General features: G+C 34.0%; 1 protein-coding gene across 3 annotated transcripts in view; it reads right to left on the bottom strand.

The window, feature by feature from the left end:
• NBEA (neurobeachin) overlaps positions 1-23,132 on the bottom strand; it is a 372,004-nt gene that overhangs the window by 47,521 nt on the left and 301,351 nt on the right. For all 3 annotated transcript variants that reach the window (XM_083361881.1, XM_083361879.1, XM_083361880.1), the window contains 3 exons: positions 14,710-14,850; positions 9,481-9,600; positions 2,994-3,146 (listed from right to left, as the gene is read on the bottom strand). In XM_083361881.1, coding sequence (XP_083218007.1) covers positions 2,994-3,146; positions 9,481-9,600; positions 14,710-14,850 — 414 coding nt within the window. The remainder of the gene's footprint in view (positions 1-2,993; positions 3,147-9,480; positions 9,601-14,709; positions 14,851-23,132) is intronic.

The following is a 23,132-nucleotide window of genomic DNA, read 5'->3' as shown; positions in this document are numbered from 1 at the left end:
ACTTCAACTCCCAGAATTCCTGAGCCAGCATAGCTGGCTCAGGAATTCTGGGAGTTGAAGTCCACGAGTCATAAAAGAGCCGAGGTTGCCGACCCCTGGCCTATACCAATAAAATAGAGGTCCAGAAAGCAGGAAAGGTTTTGTAGAGTCTGTTTTCTGATCTGACCTACCACATAAGGCTGACATCAAGCCTGTACTGACTTTCCAGGGGAAAGTGTGGAAAAATAAGAGTAATTGAAACAAACCCAAGAGAAGTTAGCTTAGACCCCCTGAATGAATTTTCCCACACTTCATATTTTCTGTCTTTCTGTTTTTATGTTTTTCTTTTTCTTTTATTGTATATTGTTTTAGAGGCAATGGCAAATCACTTCTGAAAAGCTTCCCAAGAAAACTGCAGGGATGGGGGCACGAAGGGAGGCTCAGCCAATCTCAAATGAATACATGGTTGTACTTTGACAATAAAGGTTCATTCATTCATTTGTCCAAGCAGTCTCTGAGAACTGAACACAACAGAATGGAATTGTTGCTTATTAAATATGATTCATGTGCTGAATGAGAGGTTATATTAATCAAATCAATCAAAACAATCAATGAAATTGTCTTCCATTTCAATTTAAAGCTGTTTCAAATAAACATAATATTCACTAATGATTTGGGAAAACATAATGACACAAGATTCTATCTGGCAAAGAAACTATAAATATCCTTAATTCCTTATACCAAATCATATTGATACACATATTTATATTCTATTCTGATTAATTGCTTTTTTGCCAGGGAAGTGTTTCATGACCTTAGCAATTTTAAGATGTGTGGATGTCAACCCCCAGCATTCTTCAGCCAGCAAGTTACTTTGGGAATTCTGGAAGCCGAATTCCATATTTCTTAAAGTTTCCAAGGTTGAGGAAGACTTCTCCAGGGACTCAAAAGAAGGCCTTCAGTAGACTTCCTGTCTGACACAAAAAGATATACTCTATTTCTGGAGTAAAATTTCCAATCATCTTGCAAGAGGCCTTTTACAGATGAAATGAAATAGGTGAGACAGGAACCGTATGTAATATTTTCATAGAAATCTAATACTGATATAAAAATGCTTAAGAAAGCACTTTCTTTTACAAAAGAGAAAGGATGGTACAATACTACTGGATAAATTATGGGGAGCCTCTGTAATGTGTTGATTTATTCAGGGAGAAAGCAGCTCCGGGAAATGCACTTTAACAAGTAAACCTGAAATAAGTCTTATTAGATTCAGCACCCATAAATTCTAATTTAGATTATAAAACACAATGGACATAAAAACATTACAATCAGCCATCTGGGTTTGATGGATAATTTTACATTTATTTTAAACATATATAATTAACTCTCAATGTTTTTATTATTTTAATAATGGCTTGAATTCATATATGAATATATAAAATATAATTTGTAAAGTAAATGTATAAAATGTAATCATAATTTATTTCTATATTTATAATGCATGCCTACTCAGCAGCAAATCATGTGTATATTATTCCTGGGAAAAGGTGCACTGAACTGTATTTCACTTGTCTGAAATGGTATAGGGCAGGGCTAGGCAACCTTGGCTCTTTTATGACTCGTGGACTTCAACTCCCAGAATTCCTGAGCCAGCATGGCTCAGCTTGGAAACCTCTCCCTTTCCCCTCGGCATGGCTGGCTCAGGAATTCTGGGAGTTGAAGTCCACGAGTCATAAAAGAGCCAAGGTTGCCTACCCCTGGTATAGGGTCTCCTGCGTGAGCAGAGAGTTGGACTAGAAGACTTCCAAGATCCCTTCCAGCTCTATTCTGACTGATTGATTGTATTCTTTATATCATGGATATCAAAGTTGCTGGCAGTTTGACACCCCTGCTTTATGTAGTTAACTTTGGGATTTTGGAAAAGCACTGTTGGGATTATGTAATTAATATTTGTCAAATGTTTGTCTGTAAAATTTATATCACGACTTTCAGGACCTCCAGGTTCCTCCTTCCTCCTTCCAGTTTTCCCCACAATACAGTACGTTTGAGAAGGATTGACTGAGAGAGTGTGACTCGCTTAACGACACTAATGAGTTTCTGTGGCTGAGAAGGACAAGAATTTGGTCTTTCCAGTCTTTCCTTTACCTCTTCACCATACTGGTTAGGAAAGTATTGTTTTATATGTATGATAACATAACTAGCAAATAATATTGTATTCCCCAAAACAGTTTCCAGAGGTGTATCTATTAATTTTTTGCAGAGAAAGCAACAGAGTCTTGTGGCAGTCTTAAGATGAAAAATATATAATTTTATGTGTGTGTGTTAATATACAGAGAACAATTCAGCTTGAAAGGCCAGTGAAGCAGCTACATGCACACACATATACACAAGGAAAGCAGTTTAAACAAGTTTATTCCTGAATATATGTATTTTTATATTTGCCTTTCTAAATGCAGTATTTGTATTGGGACTTTTTCCATTTTTACCTACTATAATTTTTCTGATAAATATATTTTCCTTTGTACTGCTTTGATTAGAAGGTTTTAATCACAATATTCAGAAAAATATGGATTTTGAGATATAATTGTGTTTCATCTGTTGATTAAACTAAGACTGAATTAGATATGTGTGCATATAATGTTAATACTTTTCTATAATAATCCTACCTAGCCCATAATATTTTTTGTACTGAACTTTTTTTTTCAGGAAATCAATGGAATTTTTATTGGGGACTGTAAGAACTGTAAGAACCTTTATCAGGTTGAACAAAATAATAAAATTTATCACAGGAATTATGGTTTTATCATAAGCCTCTACTAAGGAAATTCCAATGAAAATCATTGCATTAAAGCCCAGTACTGTTAATACAGGATAGCTGCAATCAAATAACTCCTTTGTGTGTTTTTGCTTTTATATTTTCAGTTGTTGCTTTACAGTGAATAAAAACAAGGCTATATTAGCTTATACATTCTGTGGAGTTGTTAGCAAGCTTGATTTAAAAAAAAAACCCTTACCATTCTATTGATGCGAACAAAATCTTCAGGCTTCTTAGCCCAAGGGGGAAGCTCAACATCATTCACAATAGTTTCATCTTCTCTGGCTCCAAAATTATATCCATTACTGTTGACAAACATTTCTGGCAGGTAATAAAACTCTGGAATTAGTTCCTGTTTACAAAAGAAACAAGCTTTGTTATTCATCATGCAAAATCTGCAGGTTTTTGCACCGACCAAATTATTCAAGAAATCTTATTTTGTTGCATTTAATTTGGAAGTTCAACTTTCTTTCATTGCTTACTACATTACATTTGTATGTTTAAAATATCTTAAGTAAATTCTCTATTATTAGATTAAAATACTATGTTCCAGTCTACCAGAGTCTTGAATGGTGGACATATTTCTAGGGAATTGGCAAATCTTTTTCTTTCAAAAGGAGAAAAAAAAAGAGGACTTCTATAACTATATACCAGGGGTAGGCAACCTCGGCTCTTTTATGACTCATGGACTTCAATTCCCAGAATTCCTGAGTCAGCATAGCTGACTCAGGAATTCTGGGAGTTGAAGTCCACGAGTCATAAAAGAGCCAAGGTTGCCTACCCCTGCTATATACCATCCAATTTCTCCTTATTACCAGACAAAACAAAAAAGTTTACTATGCAGCCAGATTGTGAGATTTTTTTTAAAAAGTGTTGCTTAGTAGTACACATCATGAGGTTATCAATAACTAATCATGCATAACAAACCCATTCTCATTTTTTTTTTTGGTAGACCAGGAGATAAGGTTCACATAATGGCTTCAGCAAAGTACTCAACCCTCTTTTCTTTAACCAAACCCATCCTATTTAGTAAAAACAACAACAACCCATTCTATGAAGAGGGCTAGGTAATTCATTTAAATCACAACCCCATTCTTGAAATCCAATGTCAGGGGAGGATAGAAAAGACCCTGCCAGTACCTCCAAGATGGATAAAGGATAAGCATAAACATTAAAGGCTGAGGCATGCATTCAATTCCGCAAGATCCAGACTGAGATGAAAGAGGAAATTCAAGAACAGACAAGCCTTCTTCCCTTGCTCTGGGTTTTAATTTATCCCCTTCCCCTTCGAAAGCTGACAAGTTTATAGACACTACTGGTATTTGGGAGATCTTTGACCACTGGATATTGTATATGAAACTGATGAATCCAGGAAACTTGAACATCAGCATCTCCTAACATGTCAGAACAGACATTTCAGTCAATTATATTTTTTAGTCTTCCCTATCAGAGTCTGGAATCTAAAACACATTCCATTCCATTCCATTCCATTCCATTCCATTCCATTCCATTCCATTCCATTCCATTCCATTCCATTCCATTGCATCTTTTACCTTTCACAACATATGGTTGTCCAGCTTTCACTTGGAAATTATCTATAGCTATCAGATTATTTTGACTATTGGAAGCTAATTCTAACATTCAAGTAGAATTTGCATTCCAGCAACATTATTCCATGTCCTATATTTCAGATATTTTTCTATACAATATTTGATATTTAAAAAAATGTAGATTGCTCCACTTTCCAGGCTAAACATGTGAATTCCCTCAGCCCTCTCTTCAAAGGACTTGGTTTTCTTCTCTTGCATACGTTCCACTTTTACTGAATCTTTCTTAAAACGTGGCACACATAAACAGAGTACTTGTGGATTCAAAATTGGATCGAACAATTCCTTAACAATAGCCTTTTATATTTTGCATGGTTAATAGAACAGTATACATTCCTGACAATAAACCTTTATGTGTAGATATAGAACAGGGGTGTCAAACTCAATTTCATTGAGGGCTGCATCAGCATTGTGGTTGCCCTCAGGGGGCTGGGTGGGTGTGGCCTGGGTGGGCGTGGCCTACTGGGTGGGTGTGACTAGAGTGCCTATGGCCTACTGGGTGGGCGTGGCCAGCTCTACATCAAGGGTGCTTATGGGGGCCTGGGCAGGAGTGGGACAGATCTGAGGGTCTCTGGCAGAAGGAGGGTCTCTGGGCCAGGGCCAAGGCAGCGGGGGCCGTTCCCTCACTGTTTCCAGGATGGCTTCACGGGCCACATGAAACTGCTTTGCGGGCCGGATCCGGCCCCCGGGCCTTGTGTTTGACATGTCTGATCTAGAACATCAAGTTCTAAGGAACTGTCCTGTGGTGGCACAGTGGTTAAAATGCAGTACTGCAGGCTACTTCTGCTGACTGCCGGCTGGCAGCAGTTCAGCAGTTCAATTCTCACCAGCTCAAGGTTGACTCAGCCTTCCATCCTTCCGAGGTCGGTAAAATGATGACCCAGCTTGTTGGCGGCAAAATGCTGACTCTGTAAACCACTTAGAGAAGGCTGTAAAGCACTGTGAAGTGGTATATAAGTCTAAGTGCTATTGCTATTTCTTGGCTGCTTACATAGCATTAATATTGTTGTGATTCAGGGTCAGCCTGTGGGTTCGGCAGTTGGGTCGGACGACTCAGAGGAGGAGGGGGGGGTGTTGAAGAGCTTGCTGAGAATAATATTGAGGCTCCACAGAGTCCTCAGCCAGGCCCCTCCCACCTGGTCACGACGGAGACCCAGCTGTGTGAGCCTGACAGCGTGGATGAAGATGACCCACAGCTGGCCCTGTTCAAGGACGTCCGACGCAGGAGGCAGTCAATCAGGAGTAAACAGAGGAAGGCAATGGGGCACCTCGGAAGGAGGCAGAGAGAAGCCACGCCCTGAACTGTATAAAAGGGGAATGCGTGGGAGGGCTGGTTTGCTGAAGGCAACCGCTTGAATAGCTCCTGTTTCATGGTTCGTGTCTTGTTCTGTTTGCTTTTGTATCCATAAATTTGGCAGGCGTAGTTCCAGCCTCTTGCCTTCTTGTAAAAGGGGTTGTCCCTGCCTTTTCTGCAGGGCCGGTAGCAGGCTGGTACAGAACAAATATGGCTTTTTTGTTGCCATTCTGTTCTGTAGTATATATCTTTTATATATAATATGATGTTTTGCTTTGCTACCATTTTGAATTTCATTTGGAAAATTATAGAAGCTTCTAAAATAAACCCAATAATTCTATCTGATTTTTTAAGTTGTCACCTTTCTTCTACTATATAGTAAAAAATGCAAATTTATAATATTTAATAGCTACTTTTCATGTGACTTTTTTGTTAAAAAATAACAAAGATACAAGACTTAAAAGGTTAAAAATATTATAATATTCATTTTATTTTATTTTATTCATTCATTCACATTTTATTCATCGAATGTATATGGCCAACTTTATATGATCAATTTTAAATGTGTTCTCTAGTTTGTTTAATTTAATATGTCTAAAACATGCCATTTTATGTCCAGAAATTAAACCCAATGCAGATATTTTCACTTAATATATTTCCATTAAATTTTCAGGCCTCTATTATCGGTATTCTTTTCTCTGCCATACTCAAGGTGATCCCCTGGTAACCATTATTTTAATAATCATCTTGGCTGATGGGAGGGGGGTATCATTCAGTTATAAGAATGTCCATTACCCTTATTAATTTACAATATGTCATCTTAGCTACATCTTGTTCTAGCAACCTTTTCTGATTTGTAGCCATATCCAAGAGCAATATAATATGTTTGAGAGGCATTCAAAAATTAGTTTTTGAACATTCTATTTTTGCACTTTAGAGTGGTGTCTTTCCAAAGTAACATTATGCTAGCTTCTTTATTATTCTATAAAGCATTTTTATAAGTATTTTTAACTATACTTCTTAATGCAGGGTAGTCTAACATACTAATTTATCAACTAGGGCAGTATGTGTCTTTTGTTCCTAAGTAATTTTCTGCTTTTGAAAATGAAAATTAATACTCAAATTCATATGTAATGTTTTCTTATGAAAATGGTAGGTGTAAACCTTAGTCTTGAAATTTAAGGGAATCAAGTCAGTACACTACAACTGAAGTCTGCAACAAATGTTAACATGCTTTTGCAAAAGGAAAAATAAGTAATTCAGTTTACATCAGGATATTAACCTATCCTGATTTAAGGAAAAACATGATTTCATACACAATATTCAAAACTGTTTAAGGCATTGCTGTAACTGTCAACAACAAAGGAATACATAAGCCAAAAGAAAATTCATATTTACCTATGAATTGTTTGTCTGCCTACATGCAAATTTAAAATCATAATTTAAATTTATAAAACATTTCACGTAATATAATAGTGAAATACTTGACCAGATGACCGATGAATCTATTTAGTTAACTGCTTGGGTTTTTATTGATGAAAAGCAATCACAAGATTCCCAAATCTGGAATTCAAATAGAGTACTGTCCTTCAACATAAACTTTGATAACTATTTAAATAGTGGATTGTCGCATGTTATATAAGACACATGATAGCCTTTCTGGAAATCTATAATAATGGAAACCTCCATTAAAATAATAATAATAGTGGAAACATCCTTATCTTTTCTCATTGCATGAGAGGAGAGAATGGGATATATGAAACTAAGGTACACATCTGCTTGTTCTTAAAATATCAAGTCAAGGTTGGATTGGATAATATATATGTCATTTCCTTTTCAAATACAGAAACATATAATTTAAATAAAGTGGTTGTGAGTATTGCCCAAATGGAAGATTGTACCTCCAATCAGTATAAAACTACCCAATTAGGTCTATAATTATGTTTTATTGAGTGAATACTTCGTGAAGGCACCTGATCAATACTGAGGGCGGGGGAATCAGACATACCTTAGGATTAACATTCATGAGACTTTTATATATTCAACATATATGTTCAACAATTAACATGATGTTAATTGTAAGGTTATGGCAGTTAACAGAAGTCAGTAAATAGTATGTGTGTGTGTATGTATGTGTGTGTGTATATGTGTGTGTGTGTATGGAGAAAGGGAGAGAGCAAAACTAATAATATTAATTTAATAAGACTTTATGTATTCTGAACTTATGTTTGCAAAATGTATTAAAGATTTATACATAGATCAGAGAAGCACGCTTATAGTATTTGTAATAAACCATTACAAAATAATCTATTGCATGCTGCTTTTGCCTGGGTAAACAGCTTTCATAAACTAGATGGATGCTTCATGTTAGTATTTACTTTATATATTTAGAGTGAATCTTAGTGGCAAAAACAGATGTCTAACAAATACTTCTGATAAGAAAATCTTGCATTTTGTCTTTCTAAAAGGACTGCAGCATTAAATCAAAGTTTCTTGCCAACCATCACTTTTCACAAGATGTGAACACAAAAGGATTTGAGCCTCCAGAAATATGCATAGATTCTCCTCTCCACAGGCATAGTTCTTTCTACCAAACTGGGGTATTATATTATTGTATTTTAAAGTTTAATGATAAAATATAACACTAAAATATATTGTTTATTCTTCATTTGAAAAAATGTGTATTAATGCACATATTGCTATTGATGATTGCAGGTCAAAAAACCATATCTTCCATGTTGTGCTAATTATATATTGGGGGACATAGATTTCCAATGGAATCCAAACAATAAAAGAACCTAGTAACAGTTGTATGAATTTACCTTCCTTTTGTTCAACCAATTATTCTTACCTTCTAAGTCACAGCAGAAATTCAATACATAAATAATGTAATTCCTACTTGTATTAGTATGGATAGACTTCTAACTTATAGGAGCCTTTAGAAACAATTCTAGCAATCTATATTTTAAAAAAGACTAAAAGGGATTTACAATAAATGTAAACAATTTCAATATATCTTCTGATTTCAAGCAAGCATATAATGATACAATTGAATGAATAAAGATATTTATTTATCATTTTAAAAAATGCTGTTTATGTAAGTATATATTTTTATGGGATTTCTAGACTGCCAACTAATTGAAACTCAGGAGAGGACCTTATTTTTTAAATATAAAGCAAGGGTTTCATAGTACAATAAAAAAACTTATAAAATCCATTTATGCAAGAATGAGTGCATGGTAATACTTCAAAAAGCATCCTTGTTCTCTAGTTGTTACCATGTATTATGTAGATATAAGTTTACTCTAATGTGTATTGTTGCATAATATCCTGAGGCACAATGAGGTAAAAGCTAAGGCTTGCACAAAACATACATTTTAATGTATCTTGTCATTAATGCTTTATTAATTGCCCCAGGCAATGGAAAATTCATGCTAGAAAAGCTATAACAATATAACACTTTAAGGTCACATCCAATCTTGCTGTATTTATGGAATGGGCCAAATATTAACAGCAGGAAAGAACAATTTATTGGGTTTTTCTCCAGTCTGTGATTATTTTATTTAAACTGGGATAGAATTATTTATTTATATGATCAGGAACAAGAGATCTTTTAATGGGTCAGATATTGGGAAAGCTTGTATTCATCATAGTATGTAAAACAGGCATTTAAAAATGATATCATTGCACTTTCTTTTCTGTGTATGTGAAATACAACCCTCACCCCCCTCCATTTTGCAATTGTAGCATATAATCATGCTGACAGCCATCCAATTACTTCTTACTTTGACATCTGAAGTGTCTCGTTGGCTATTCCTCCATGATCTTGCCACTGAAGAAAAAGTTCGATCTGGATGATCAAATTTACCATCATTTGCATTGAGGAAGAAAGTTGTAAAAGGCTCCTACCATTAAAAAATGAGACAGAGAAAGTACTGTAAGAAGCCAAATGGTAAAAGCAGCAATAGGATTAAAATTTACAATTAATTAGGAAACAATTAATAAGCACTTTGTATCAAATCATTGCATGTTTCATTTTTTTAATGTGACTAATAAAGCACAATAAAAAACAATATCTGAATCAGAGAATGGAAAGTTTCCTATAAGTCTTGTGCATTACACAGACATAAGTATTCTAAATAATCCAAGAATATTTTTTATATTTTTATATGATTTTTGGGTAATTGGTTGATTGTCCTCAGTGACGGGAAGTTTCTCCTTAATTCCTGGTTGCTTCTCACTCTGATCAGTTTCCAACCATTGTTTCTTGGATGCTCTGGTGAACAATGTGACCCCTTCCTCCTTGTGGCAGCACCTCAGATGCTATCATGTCTCCCCTATTTCTTATTTTCTTTAGACTAGCAAAACCCAAGTCCTGCAGCCATTCTTCATATGTTTTAGTCTCCAGGTCTTTGATCATCTTAGTTGCTCTTCTCTGAATATTTTCCAAACTCTCAACAACTTTTTTGTGATATGATACCAAAACTGGCTGAAGTATTCCAGGTGTGGTCTTAATAGGGTTTTATAAAGTGGTACTAATATTTCGCATGATCTTGATTCTATGCCTCTGTTTATACAAGCCAGAATTGTATTAGCTTTTTTGGTTGCTGCTGCATATTGTGGGCTCATAGTCAAGTGATCGTCCACTAGGACTCCAAGGTCCCTCTCACAGTTACTGTTTTTAAGCCAGGTCTCACACAATCTGTACTTGTACCTTTGATTTTTTTCTGCCTAAATGTAAAACTTTGCTTTTCTCCATACTGAAACTCATTTTGTTAGATACGGCCCATTGTTCAAGTTTGTCTAGATCTTTTTGGATCCTGAGTTTGTCTTCTGGGGTGTTGGCTACTCCTGTCAGTTTGGTATCATCTGCAAATTTGATGAGTTCCCCTTCATTTCCCTCATCTAAGTGATTTATGAAGATATTGAAGAGTACTGAGCCTAAGACAGAACCTTGTAGTACCCTACTGCTTTCTCTCCATGTAGATGTAGTGCCATTGAGGATTACTCTTTGAGTACAGTTTGTCAGCCAGTTACAGATCCATCTGGTGGTGATGTTGTCTATTCCATCTACTTATGTACAGTATGTTCAAATATTTCAAGTTTTAAACAATGAAATAAAGCAACAAATATTAATAATTTCTAAAAAGTGATTTCAGTGAAAGCGATTTAAAAATGAGTTTTTCACCCACTGAAATAGATATGAAAGTCCTTAATTGGGAAGAATTCTGCAACAATTATATATGTCATGAAATGCAGTTTAAAATGTAAGTTCAGTACTTTGGTTTCAGATTTTTAATAAGAAAGAAAAAATCTTAATAGTTATTTCAGAATGCTTCTGGTGAAACAAAAGAATCTCATTTTTTATATCAGGCTCCTGTTACCTACTTTCAGCAATGAAATATGCAGTTACCAACTATTCCTGTGATTTCTCAGTTTTTCAGTGAAAAGCACAATGAAGCTGTTGTGTGAGCTTTAAAAAGCTGAAAGTATTGAAATAAGAAAACAAAATATCACATTTACTATATAATCCTCAACCTACAATTTAAAAGAAAATCCTGGCATACCATTTGTAAATAAACCCACCCATTTAATATCATTGATCCCCCATTTCACATCATCCCTCATCTTTCTTATCTACTGAGTGCAGACCCTAGGCATGAAAATATTGTTCACCACTATTATAAAGGGTGCAGATATCTCAATACTATTCTGAATTGCAGCAATGCCCTAGTGGAGTATACTGGATTTGTTTGCAAATCCATCTAGCCAAGCGACTTTAATGGAATTCACACTTAAATTTAAGTACAAAATGTTTCCATAATTTGTGCCATAGTTCAGAGTATTAGGTATACTTGCTGACTTGAGTTATTTATAAAAACAGTACGGGATATAAATACATAAATAAAAATTAAAACACTATAGAATAATATCCTTAGTATAATACCTTATAATAAGGATGCTCCAGAGATTCATCTCCAGGGCCAAACGGAGGAATTTTTGAAGCATTCAGAGCAGGGGTTCTCAACCTGTGGTCCACAGACTTCTAGGGGTCTGTGATGTTGTTACAGAGGATCCGTGAAGGCTTGAAGAAATTTTATGATTTAAATCTAGAGTTAAGTCTTGGGGGTCTGTGGCCATGGTCCATGGCCACAAAAGGTATTTAAAGAGATCCGTAGTGAACAAAAGGTTGAGAACCACTGATTTAAAGGATAAAATTGCTTGGATTTGTTCACAGTTGGATACTGTGTATGGTGCAAGTTCTATGGAGATGCCCAGGGAATGGACTTACTCAGTTATCTGCGAATGATTTGATTCTGTTGGACCTGAGGATGAGGACAGGGTCCTGTGGAATGCAAATGCCACTACCTGCAAATTAGATCCATGCTCCTCCTCACTGGTTAAAACCACCTGGGAACCCTACCATGCTGGACAATTTTCTCCCAGTCTCCCACCTGTCTAGAAGATGGTGGTGTTGCAATTCCATAGGACTTTTGAAGAAAAGGATTATCTGGGCCCTTTTCAGTCAGGTTTCATGCCCTGACAGAAGACTGAAACTGCAGTGGTTGCATGCATGGAAGATGCAGGAGTGAGGGTGGAGGTGGTGCATTTATCCTTGCTATCCTTGGCTTCTCTGTGGCTTTCAATACCATTGACCATGGTATCCTTTGGGCTGCTTTAGGGAGTTGAGGGTGGCTGGAACAATGGAATGGGATATTGCTCAGCAGGTAAATTCCTATTCAGGCCAATTCTTCTCCAGAATATTCCATTCCGCTGAAATAGGCTTTGTGCAAGAACCTCTCAAAGGCTCACTAAATATATTTCAAAACACCTCTTCAAGTTGCTGAGCATGTCTGTCCACAGCTGACATTTCCACAAGAGTGACACCAAAGCAAGGCATCTTTGATGATGTTGCACAGTTCTATAAAACTACCTTCTAATTAAAGAATTCTATGTATAAATCAATGGTAAGCTTTTAGTAAACCATTTGACACTATCAAATATAATTCCTATTCGTATGAATAAAATATATATTTTTTTAAAAACCAAAGTTGGCATTTTAAAAGCATAGCACACCACTGTGTATTTTTATTATGAGTTTTAAATAAGATGGTTTTGAAGCAGAGTTGAAGCAGAGATTGTAAATATGAAGTGCAGATTATTTAAAAAGTAGTAAGGGTAATTACAAGGAATTATGTTAAAATGTAATTACAACTTCCATGACAAAATTATTTAAGAGACAGAGACAAACAGAGAAAGTAAGAAGATTCAGTGTGAAGGATTAAACCTCCCATAGTTGAGCTCCATAGGAGGGTGGCTATTATACCAAAGCAATATGTCTATCTTCTGGATTTGTAATCCTTAACAACTATGCTGTGTAGACTCATGTACAGTAATCACATAGCTTACACATTTTAAAAAAGTGTCCAATATAAATATGAAATCATAATCACAATAACCACTAATAATCACATAATAACCAATTCAATATTCAGAAAGTATTCTTCCTTATTTTAAAAAAATGTATCATATTTTTAAGTTAAAATATTTTGGAATTTGATGTACAATGAATTTAATAAAATACATAATAATTGTGCATTAAATTCCAAAATATTTTGATCTAAAAACATCTACATTTCCCTTCATGTGAAATATATATTTGTTTTATCAAGAAGGAAATTAGAATCCAAGCTAAAGTAATAAAATTTGAAGAATAGTACACTTCAAATGATGATGGTATTTCAATCCATGTTTTGGTTAAGGATGTGGAAATTAGATTTGCTCATTTACAAAGTGAGCAAAGGTGGACCAAATTTCCCAATAATCCTAATTTTTTTCTGTCTAAATTTTTTTAAAGATTTTATTAGTATTTTTTCCTTACATACATATGTTAGTTTTTCAACCAGCACGTAGTCTAAATTTTTATTTTGTTCTGCTTTTTGTATGCATTGTTGTACAGACAGAAAACCCCTCACATATACTGTCAGTTGAGTTTTCAGTATCATATTCATGGATATAATATTCAATTGTATCGGTCCTAAGGTTAGCACGATGATAAATTTGGAAATCTGTTATAATTCACACTGTCACAAGCTCAGCTGTGTGTCCCCTCCCCTCTTTCTGAGTCCCTGTTCTAGAGTTGTTGAATGGTCCAAATCTCTGGCTTTGGTGACAATGGTGCACAAAAAAGGTGTTTTTGCAGTAGAATAGCTAAAGTCTGTAATGCCTCTTGAATGAATACTTCCTAGTCCCCCTTTTCTTGAAAATGGATAAAATGATTTCATTCTAGACTTAGGTGTTTATTGGCAGGTCTTTCCTCTTTAATCTGTGTCTCCAATCCTTGCACTGCAATACTCTTCATGTTCTTTCTAAGAAAAATGACCTAATATATGTTTTTGGCTTTGGACTTTGGGCCTTCAGATTGGACTATGCTCCATTTTATCTTTTTTATCTTATTCCTTGTATTCTGCTCCAGTGACTCTTGCTATTGTGCAGAAATTTTGGAGGTCCCTTGGTCCCCCACTTTTCAGGAATCAACCTGATTCTAAAGAAAGCGCTCCCTAAAAATCTTAGGACAACTATCAAGGTTAACATATTGAAAAATTGTTCAAAACCACATTGCTTTACTCTACTTTACTTTGTTGTCAGCTTCTTATGTTGTCAGAAGACTTTTGGAAAGCCTCAAATAAAACCTTAACCTACCTGCGACATGTATATGTGTGAACGGCATCAGGACAGTGTTACCCCAAATTCCTTGGGTTGGCCTTGTTATGTCAGAAATCATACTGTTTCATTACATTAAGTCCTATTGTGAGCCTTCTCTTTCTGTAGGCAATTGTAATGAGATAATGGTTGCACTGGAATATTAGGATTCTTCTCTCCCTAAGATTGACTTGTTTGCTTCCCTATAATTTTAGTTCTATAATTAAACCACATTTTTTTAAAAAATACAAAAGACAGCAGACAACTTTATCTATAAAGATACAAAAGATAAAAATGGCAAAAATACTTACAATGCGAACAAGCCAGGCTAATGTACAGGTAGATGTAGAATAATGAGTGTTATAATGATAAGGTGGAGTTTGATCATTTTCCCATGTCTCATAGCGTTCTGCATAAAAGACTGCTCTCTTTGGATTTAAAGCACCAATGGGCTGTAAAGAGAATACATAAGTAAGCTTTATAAACCTGCATTCCATTTTTCTTCTACATTCTTTAATATTCACAATATATGACATTCAACAGCCCCAAACTGATAACTCATTCTGTCTTACTGTAATATGATTGGACTGCTTGAGATGGAATGGGAATTTCATGTGAGAAGCTTGAATTACTAAACACACTATTTTTTCTGTGTGATACATCTACAAATGTCATGATCACCTCAAAGGAAAAAAAAGCAGGAGAGATATGGTAGCTTCTTTTCAAACTAACATGTTTTATAGCTCACTTCATAGGTAGCTAAATTCATGAAGGATTTAAATTGGAATAAGAGATAGAGATAGGTAGGGAGAAGGGGGGAGAGAGAGAGAAAGAGAAAGAGAATAGAAAGATGGCAATTTTGCAGATACAAGTTACATGTGAGACACACAGGTATCTTTTCAATTCATACTTGTGTTTGCTGAGACTTTGTTCAATTGTGCTGGTAAAGTTTCCTTTTTTGAAAACAGTTAATCTGAAAACTATAACAGAGTATCCTTGGAAGTTAAATTGTTCTGTTAGTCCTTGTTTTGTTATGTTGGAGGTCTTCTAGTTCTATCCCCTGGCCAAGCAAGAGACTTTATATCATTCCAGACAAATAGCTGTCCAATTTCTTCTTAAAAACCTCACAACTTCTGAAAGTAAGCCATTTCATGGATTAATTGTTCTGTCATGAAATTTCTCCTTAATTCTAGGTTGGATTTCTCTTTGATAAGTTTCCATCAGTTACTTTTTGTCTTGCCCTCAGGTGCTTTGGAGAATAGGTTGTCCCCCTCTTCTTTGTTACAGCTTTTCAAATATTGGAAGACTATTATGTCACCCCTAGTCCTTCTCTTCGTTAGACTAGACATACCAAATTGCTGCAACTGTGTCATATGTTTCAGCCTCCAAACCCCTAATTGTTGCTCTTCTCTGCACTCTTTCCAGCGTGTCAACTTTTTGTATCATTATGACCAGAACTGGACACAATATTCCAAGGCAGTACATAGCAGTACTAATACTTCATGTGATTTTGATACTATTCCTCTGTTGATGATGCATAGGACTGCATTGGCTTTTTTGGCAGCTGCAGAACACTACATGAGCCAGGACTCCTAGATCTTATCACATTTACAACTATTGAGCCAGATACACAGTTGTTGTGAGGAAAATAGACTGACGAAGGAGTATTAGATAAGTTTACCTTCAGCTGTTTATAAAAGAGTAAAGACAGGCTATAAACAAACAAACATTCTTTAGAAAGCAAAAAATTGAACAGATTCTCCTCCTGTTTTTGGCCTATTTAGTAAACTGAAAAGATTTTTTTTAAGTTTTCTTACACTAATTGGTTCCCTTAATGTGCTATGAATAGTGAACACTGATATACTATGAAAGCTTGTAAAGGTAAAGGTAGAGGTTTCCCCGCACATGCGTGCTAGTCGTTTCCAACTCTAGGGGCCGGTGCTCATCTCTGTTTCAAAGCCGAACAGCCAGCAATTGTCCGAGGACGTCTCCGTGGTCATGTGGCCAGCATCACTAGACGCCAAAGGCGCATGGAATGCTGTTATCTTCCCACCTTAGTGTTCCCTATTTTTCTACTTGCATTTTTACGTGCTTTCGAACTGCTAGGTTGGCAGAAGCTGGGACGAGTAACAGGCGCTCACTCTGTTACGCGGCACTCGGGATTCGACCCACCAAACTGCCGACCTTCTGATCGACAAGCTCAGCATCCTAACCCACTGAGCCACCGCGTCCCTACTATGAAAGCTTGTAGTAACACACAAAAGAAAACACAGACAAATCTGTGCTTTTGTCTTATCATATTCCAGGAAGTTCTAATAACCTTATCAAACTCTTTTGCTGCTTTCATAGTTTATCCACAATTTTATCTGAAGAGAAACTTCTGATTTCCTGTGGAAATTGACAATTTGCCACACCTTATTTATTTATTTAATGTATTTATTTTATTTAATTTTAACTATCATAGAATGACAATCTCAACTTTTCTCATATATCATGGAAATAGAGAATGCATATTTTGATGGAATTTCCATATATTAATTCATGCATACATATGCACATTAAATTTTCCAGACAATAAATCAAATAACTGTTGAACCAAATCACTTAACATTGTTCTTTAATTTCCACCCGTTGAACCCACCCAGACCACTTCTTTTATTCCATTATTACTTTAACCTAGATAATATAGAACCTGCTCCAAAATCAATTTACACCATTCAGTCTGGTCATCCCCATCATTATTGCTCCTAAATCATATTAAATTCATAATCAATGGGGTCTCCAGTGCTTTTCCCTTCTGAATGGTGGATTTCATATTATGAGACAAGGAAACCAGATGGGCAGATCAGTGGCTGACCTGATGTTCTCTTCCTTTTCTTAAAACATCATTAAGCCAGCCAAAAGTAATTCACTGAAAGAAATGACTGAGCAATCTACTCCATAGTGCAAATTTTAACTTCAAAAATAATTTCATTTCGATTTCCTGTAAAGGGACATCACATGGAAAAATGACTGGCAGTACCCCATAGCTTGCACTATTTATCTTCTAAGTGAAATATTAGTGAGATTATTCTTGTCTCTACTCACAAGTATTTGAGATTTTAGCTAATTTTAGCTAATACTAAACAGCAGAAAGCTCACCTAAGTTCAGTGCATTTCTTTGCATGGACTAATTATACTAATATTAATAAAAAAAACCTTCAAAATAAAAAAAAACATTTTAAAGAATCTAAGCTACAAAAAATGTTAAGTATATATTTCTTTGTTAACCCAAAATTAAATGTTAAAACAAATATGACAATAATCTTATGGTCATAAAGTCTTTGTTTTCTTCCATAACCTAGCACATTATTCATTATGTTTATTTTAAATGTATATTTAGAAATACTCTTCATAAACATATCTATTATAACTTTGAAGTAAACACAGTATACTACAACTTAAGTTATTATAAACCTAATCAAAATAACACTTGGAATGTATTGATTATACATTCCAGATACTTATTGAATTAGTTCTAGGTTTCTAATAAATGCTTGGTAAATATGAACAAACTATATTTGTTTCAGGGTTTTTAAACAAAACAAAACAAAAAACCCTCCAAATGTATTTTACAGGTTCTATCTTGCAGTTAATTTTAGTTTTACGTTAATATACCAGGATTTTGGTTTCTCTAAACATTCTGATTGTTTAATACTTTGCCGTGTCAAGGATATGCTAATAGCTTTCTCATGTGTGCAAAATATTTTAGTAATCCCTTAGGATCAAGCTTATCTGATGCAGATTGCACTGCAAGACCTCACTAAACATTCTAGAATGGAAAGCCTGACCCATTTCTTAATCTGTTCCAGGCATCTTGCAACTACTGGAAGAACAATAAAATAAATGTTTATATATTTTTTATTTTATTCAGGTTTCACAGGCTATCCAACCTTTTTAATTTTTTTTTGGTTCACAACAAAAGTAGTCCTTCGAATATAAATTATACCTTTAATATTAATTAATAGTTAAATCATTTCTTTACTGCTTTGCCTTCTTGATTATTCAACAAGATACAGCCTAGCCTTGTAATAGGATTTGGTAAATTTCAAGCAGCAAAGGTTGATGCAACATTTCATACAATTGCCAGAATAGCTGTTGAGGTTACAATAATAGAGCCTGAAAAAACCCTAACATTTTATTTGAAATATGTTTGGGATCAGACTTGACAGAAAAGGACTGTTGTATAGTAATCACAGCAGGGATTGGAATTGGGAGTTTTACTTCAGTTGTTAATGGCACATAATCCTTCATTTCTCTTTCATGACCCCTAAAATAGAAATAAGTACTTATTATGAGATGGTTTTGCCTGCTGTTTTTAATTGCTGCTTTTATTGTGATGCATTTTCTTGGCATGACTATTTTTATATATTATTTGAAAACTGTTCTGGGAATTGTTTTGGTGAAAAGCACAACACAATTGTTCCAAAACAAACAAAGACATTCAAATAAATGGTATGTTCAACTACAGTATATTACTATGGTTTATAAAAGAGACTTTAGCTGTACACCAAATTACATGGGAATAAATCTCAATGAATTTAATAGAAATTATTTCTCCTTACGCATGTGCAGAAATACATTGAAAGGTAGATACATGAATCAGTGATTTCAATATTTCTGTACTATATCAGATGCCAACAGGATAGATTCTAATATGATTTTAATATTTTTTACATGTTAGCCTACTTTCGTTTTAGACCCAAAAGACCAAGAAATTCTGATTTCAGGAATAATGTGCTACAGTTTACGATATCAGAAATTGATACTAGTTCCAATTCAATATAAAAATTAGAAGTTAATCCTGCTGACCCAGGATTTCTAGAACTAACCTCTAGTGGGACATAATATAATGTTTATTTTGATTAGAATCACTGATCAAGCTCATCAAATCCATAAATGTTAGCTAAAATCTATGAGAACTAGTGGCATATGAACATTTCATAATGTCAAATGGTAACACCAAAACACTTGATGCAAGTAAGCTGCTTTGTTTAAATGAAGATTAGTATTTGTACATCATGTCTCTCTTGCCTATGCCTGTTCTTCTGGTAGATCTTATTCTGTTCTGTTTTCTGAAGGCATCTTTGAGACTGTCTATAGTAATATGCAGTCTGCTCCATAAATTCAGTATGCCTTCTAATATTAGCTGTTGAAGAACATTCATGGAAGGCTGCTATTGCCCTCATGTTGTGCTGTTGAATTCTTTGCAAAATAGCATTGTCTTGAAGAACTCCAAGAGTGCCATTGCTAGATAATTTAGATGCAAAATGGAGTAGTTAACTATTTATTTAATTTTGGAAAGAGTTTTAATTTGAGATTCTATGCAATATAGTGTCAATTTACATGAATGCAAGGTGTTAGCTCACATGGTGTAATAAGATGGAGGGTTTGTTGTCACTGTGAGTTGTGGGGGGGCACGAAGGGAGGCTCAGCCAATCTCAATGTATACATGGTTGTACTTTGACAATAAAGGTTCATTCATTCATTGTTAAATATTATTGTGAAATGATGGTTAACTGTTTTTTCTGGAAAAAACCCCAAATAAATATTATTTATTACTTTACATTTCACTTATTAACATCCTCTTGAAATAAATCTTATCTTGGAGATTTGCTTTATTAACATATATATAAATTTGCAGATTTATAGAAGAATCCAACTATAATCAATCAAATTCAAATTGTACTATCATTGTTCTATATGTTTACAAGCAAGGTATATAAATAATTCTTTTCAGATACATTTCATATCATATATATCATATATTATTTGATCCAAGAATATGATAGTCATATACTTTCTTTGATAAATATGTAATTTTCTCATTTAGATTTGTCAAATATTTATTTAATGACTTAAATATTCCTAGGACTAAACTGATTACTGCTTTTTTCAGAACAGGTATGGTAGCAGGACAATTCTGATAACTTTAAAGTTAGAAAGTTAATATAATTAACTGAATTAAGTAAAAAATTGAATTTTGTATGGGAAAGAAATTTTATTCATTTCCCAATTAAACAAAAGGTTCTACATGGAAAAGCTTTAGCATTGCTTTAGTCAGACAGTTACTTTGGTTGTATGAAAAATTTCCTGCTTGAAAAAAAAATCACACTTTCATTTATTCATTAATTAATTTAAACACCTCAATATATTATTACTTCCTTTTCTGTAAACTAAAGCATAACATAAGTAACTCATTATGCTTATTATCTGCCTGTAAAGAATTTTGTGATTAATAATAATAATGAATATTTTTCACAGATTGAGATGTTTGATGTGTTTCATATTGGTTAATACTAGAAGAATTTGTCATTAGTAATGGAGCTGCAATCTATAGTATTTTGCACGATTGGAAATAATGAGGGAAAGATCTATTTATATTTTAATGAGCAGAGATGATACAGGATGCTAAAGTCATATACTAATAGTACCATATAATGCTCTATACAATTTTATATAAAACATGTTAAACTATTTTTCTTAAAAGAATTAAATTAAAATAAAAATTGCAAAAATATTGCTTATTTGAAAGCTTAGTGGGATTCTTACAGGAAGATCCAATCAAGATGAAAATAAGCAGATCTCCCAATGGCTTGTTCATGCCGAGATAATCTATGGATCTATGACAGTCTCTTTCATTAGCTTTTCAACTTGTCAAACAATAAATGTAACCTCTGACCTTTTGTATGTCTTGAATATAACTTGAAGTCTCAAGTGTCTAACTGATAAAACACCTTGACAAATACTTTGCCTTATTTTTCAAACTTACAATTAAATATATATAATGAAATACGAAGACAAATGCTGCATTTAAAAAAAATTGGAAGAGTTGCTTACTTGTAACATTTCCTGTTCAACTCAGCAACTAACAAAAGCAGAAACCAATCTTTAAACATGGTAACATAAAGCTGTATCTTTACAATGACACACAAAATTATCCTGATTTCTAAAACCAGACTTCCAAGAACTGTTCCTGGGGCTATTTTGAATAATTACAGAACTAATTATGTACTTTAAAAGTAACTTTGTAGGTCACTTCCTAGAAAAAGAGAAAGGAAATGCCTTATTTAAGGGCAAAAGAGCAGAAATAGAATATTTATGTATGGGCAAAGATGAATGTGTATAACCTATTTGAATTAGAGACCAGCCCATATTTTAAATCTGACCACATCTCAATTGACAATGTAATTATTAAATATTTGTTGCTTTTAGAATTATTTATTGATTTTGAACAATAAATAATTCATTTAAAGTAAGCTCCTAAAACACTTTCCCCCCTTCCAATCAATCACGTCTAATTCCAAGATTCTGTTTGGACAAGTCCTTGTAGTTTTCTTGGCAAGATTTTTCAGAAGTGGTACATCATTGCCTCCTTCTGAGAGGGCTGAGAGTAAGAAAAGTGACTGGGCCAAAGTCACCCATCTGGCTTTGTGTCCAAGGTGGTGCTAGAACTCACAATATCCTGGTTTTAGCTAATGCCTTAACAACTACATGAAACTAGATCTTTAAAACACTTAAATGTAATTAAAACATTCTGTAAAATGTTGTCCTCCACATGCATTTTGAATAACTATACCTTTTGCTACACTGGAAATTAATTTTGAAAATAAGAGGATTCAAAAAATTGTGGAGTAGAAAAGTGGGCTTTCTGGACTTGAGATACTGTAAAGTAAGCACTACAAGCAAAGGAACCACTTAAGTCAATGTAGTACTTTAGTACTGATGCTAACAGAAACAAAGCCTTTGTTAGACATTCTATTACTATTATACTACTATTGTATATTTGTATACATAGGTATGTAAATGCTATATTTAACAATCCGGCCTGGCCTGATGGGTGATGGGTTTGGATTTTAATATTGTTTTAATGTATTTTAACTTATTGTTGTTAGTTTCTGGGCACCCTGTTTAATCGCTTTTAATATTTGTATTCTTGTACTTTTATATGTTTGCCCTGTTCACCGCCCTGAGTCCTTCGGGAGAAGGGCAGTATACAAATAAAATTATTATTATTATTATTATTATTATTATTATTATTATTATTATTATTATTATTATTATTATTATTATTATTATTATTATTATTATTATTTATCCCTTCATCCATATACCCATGAACTCATTCTGAAGAAATTCTAATGAGAAATATTGCACTATATTATTTCTAATACAATATTGTATCTACTTTCCTGGAAATATCCATTGAAATCATTAAGGCTTAATATTCAATAACAACAATGAAACTAGTGCTAAATATATACAGTAAATGCATCCATTAAATTGCTTAATTTAAATGTGTTGTGATTTTTGTTGATAACATTGCAATAGAATAGAAAGTAGGAAAGATCATACATTTAAAACATATTATTTAATAAAGTGGTTTTTCTAATTTGAAAAAGTAAATTGATGATAACAAAGTGTAGATATTTCTTAGAAGTTTAACTTATATTCCAAAATCTACCCTAAACATAACACAACAAACAAGATTTGCTAAACTGAACTGAAATTAGGGTTTTACTTTTTGAACTGATTTATTTTATATAGCAAAAATTTGGAGTGTATTGCAAGACCCAATCTGGCTCGATCACTGGGACCAGATTGGATCTTGCAACATTATCCTGGGACACATATATTTGCTTCACAAATGTGAAGCATATTATACCATTCCAATATGGCCACAGAATTACTTCAA

The sequence above is a fragment of the Vipera ursinii genome (genome assembly GCF_947247035.1).
Source record: "Vipera ursinii genome assembly, chromosome: 4".
In the NCBI taxonomy this organism is placed as follows: Eukaryota; Metazoa; Chordata; class Lepidosauria; order Squamata; family Viperidae; genus Vipera; species Vipera ursinii.
This window is presented reverse-complemented; position numbering and strand designations above follow the sequence as displayed.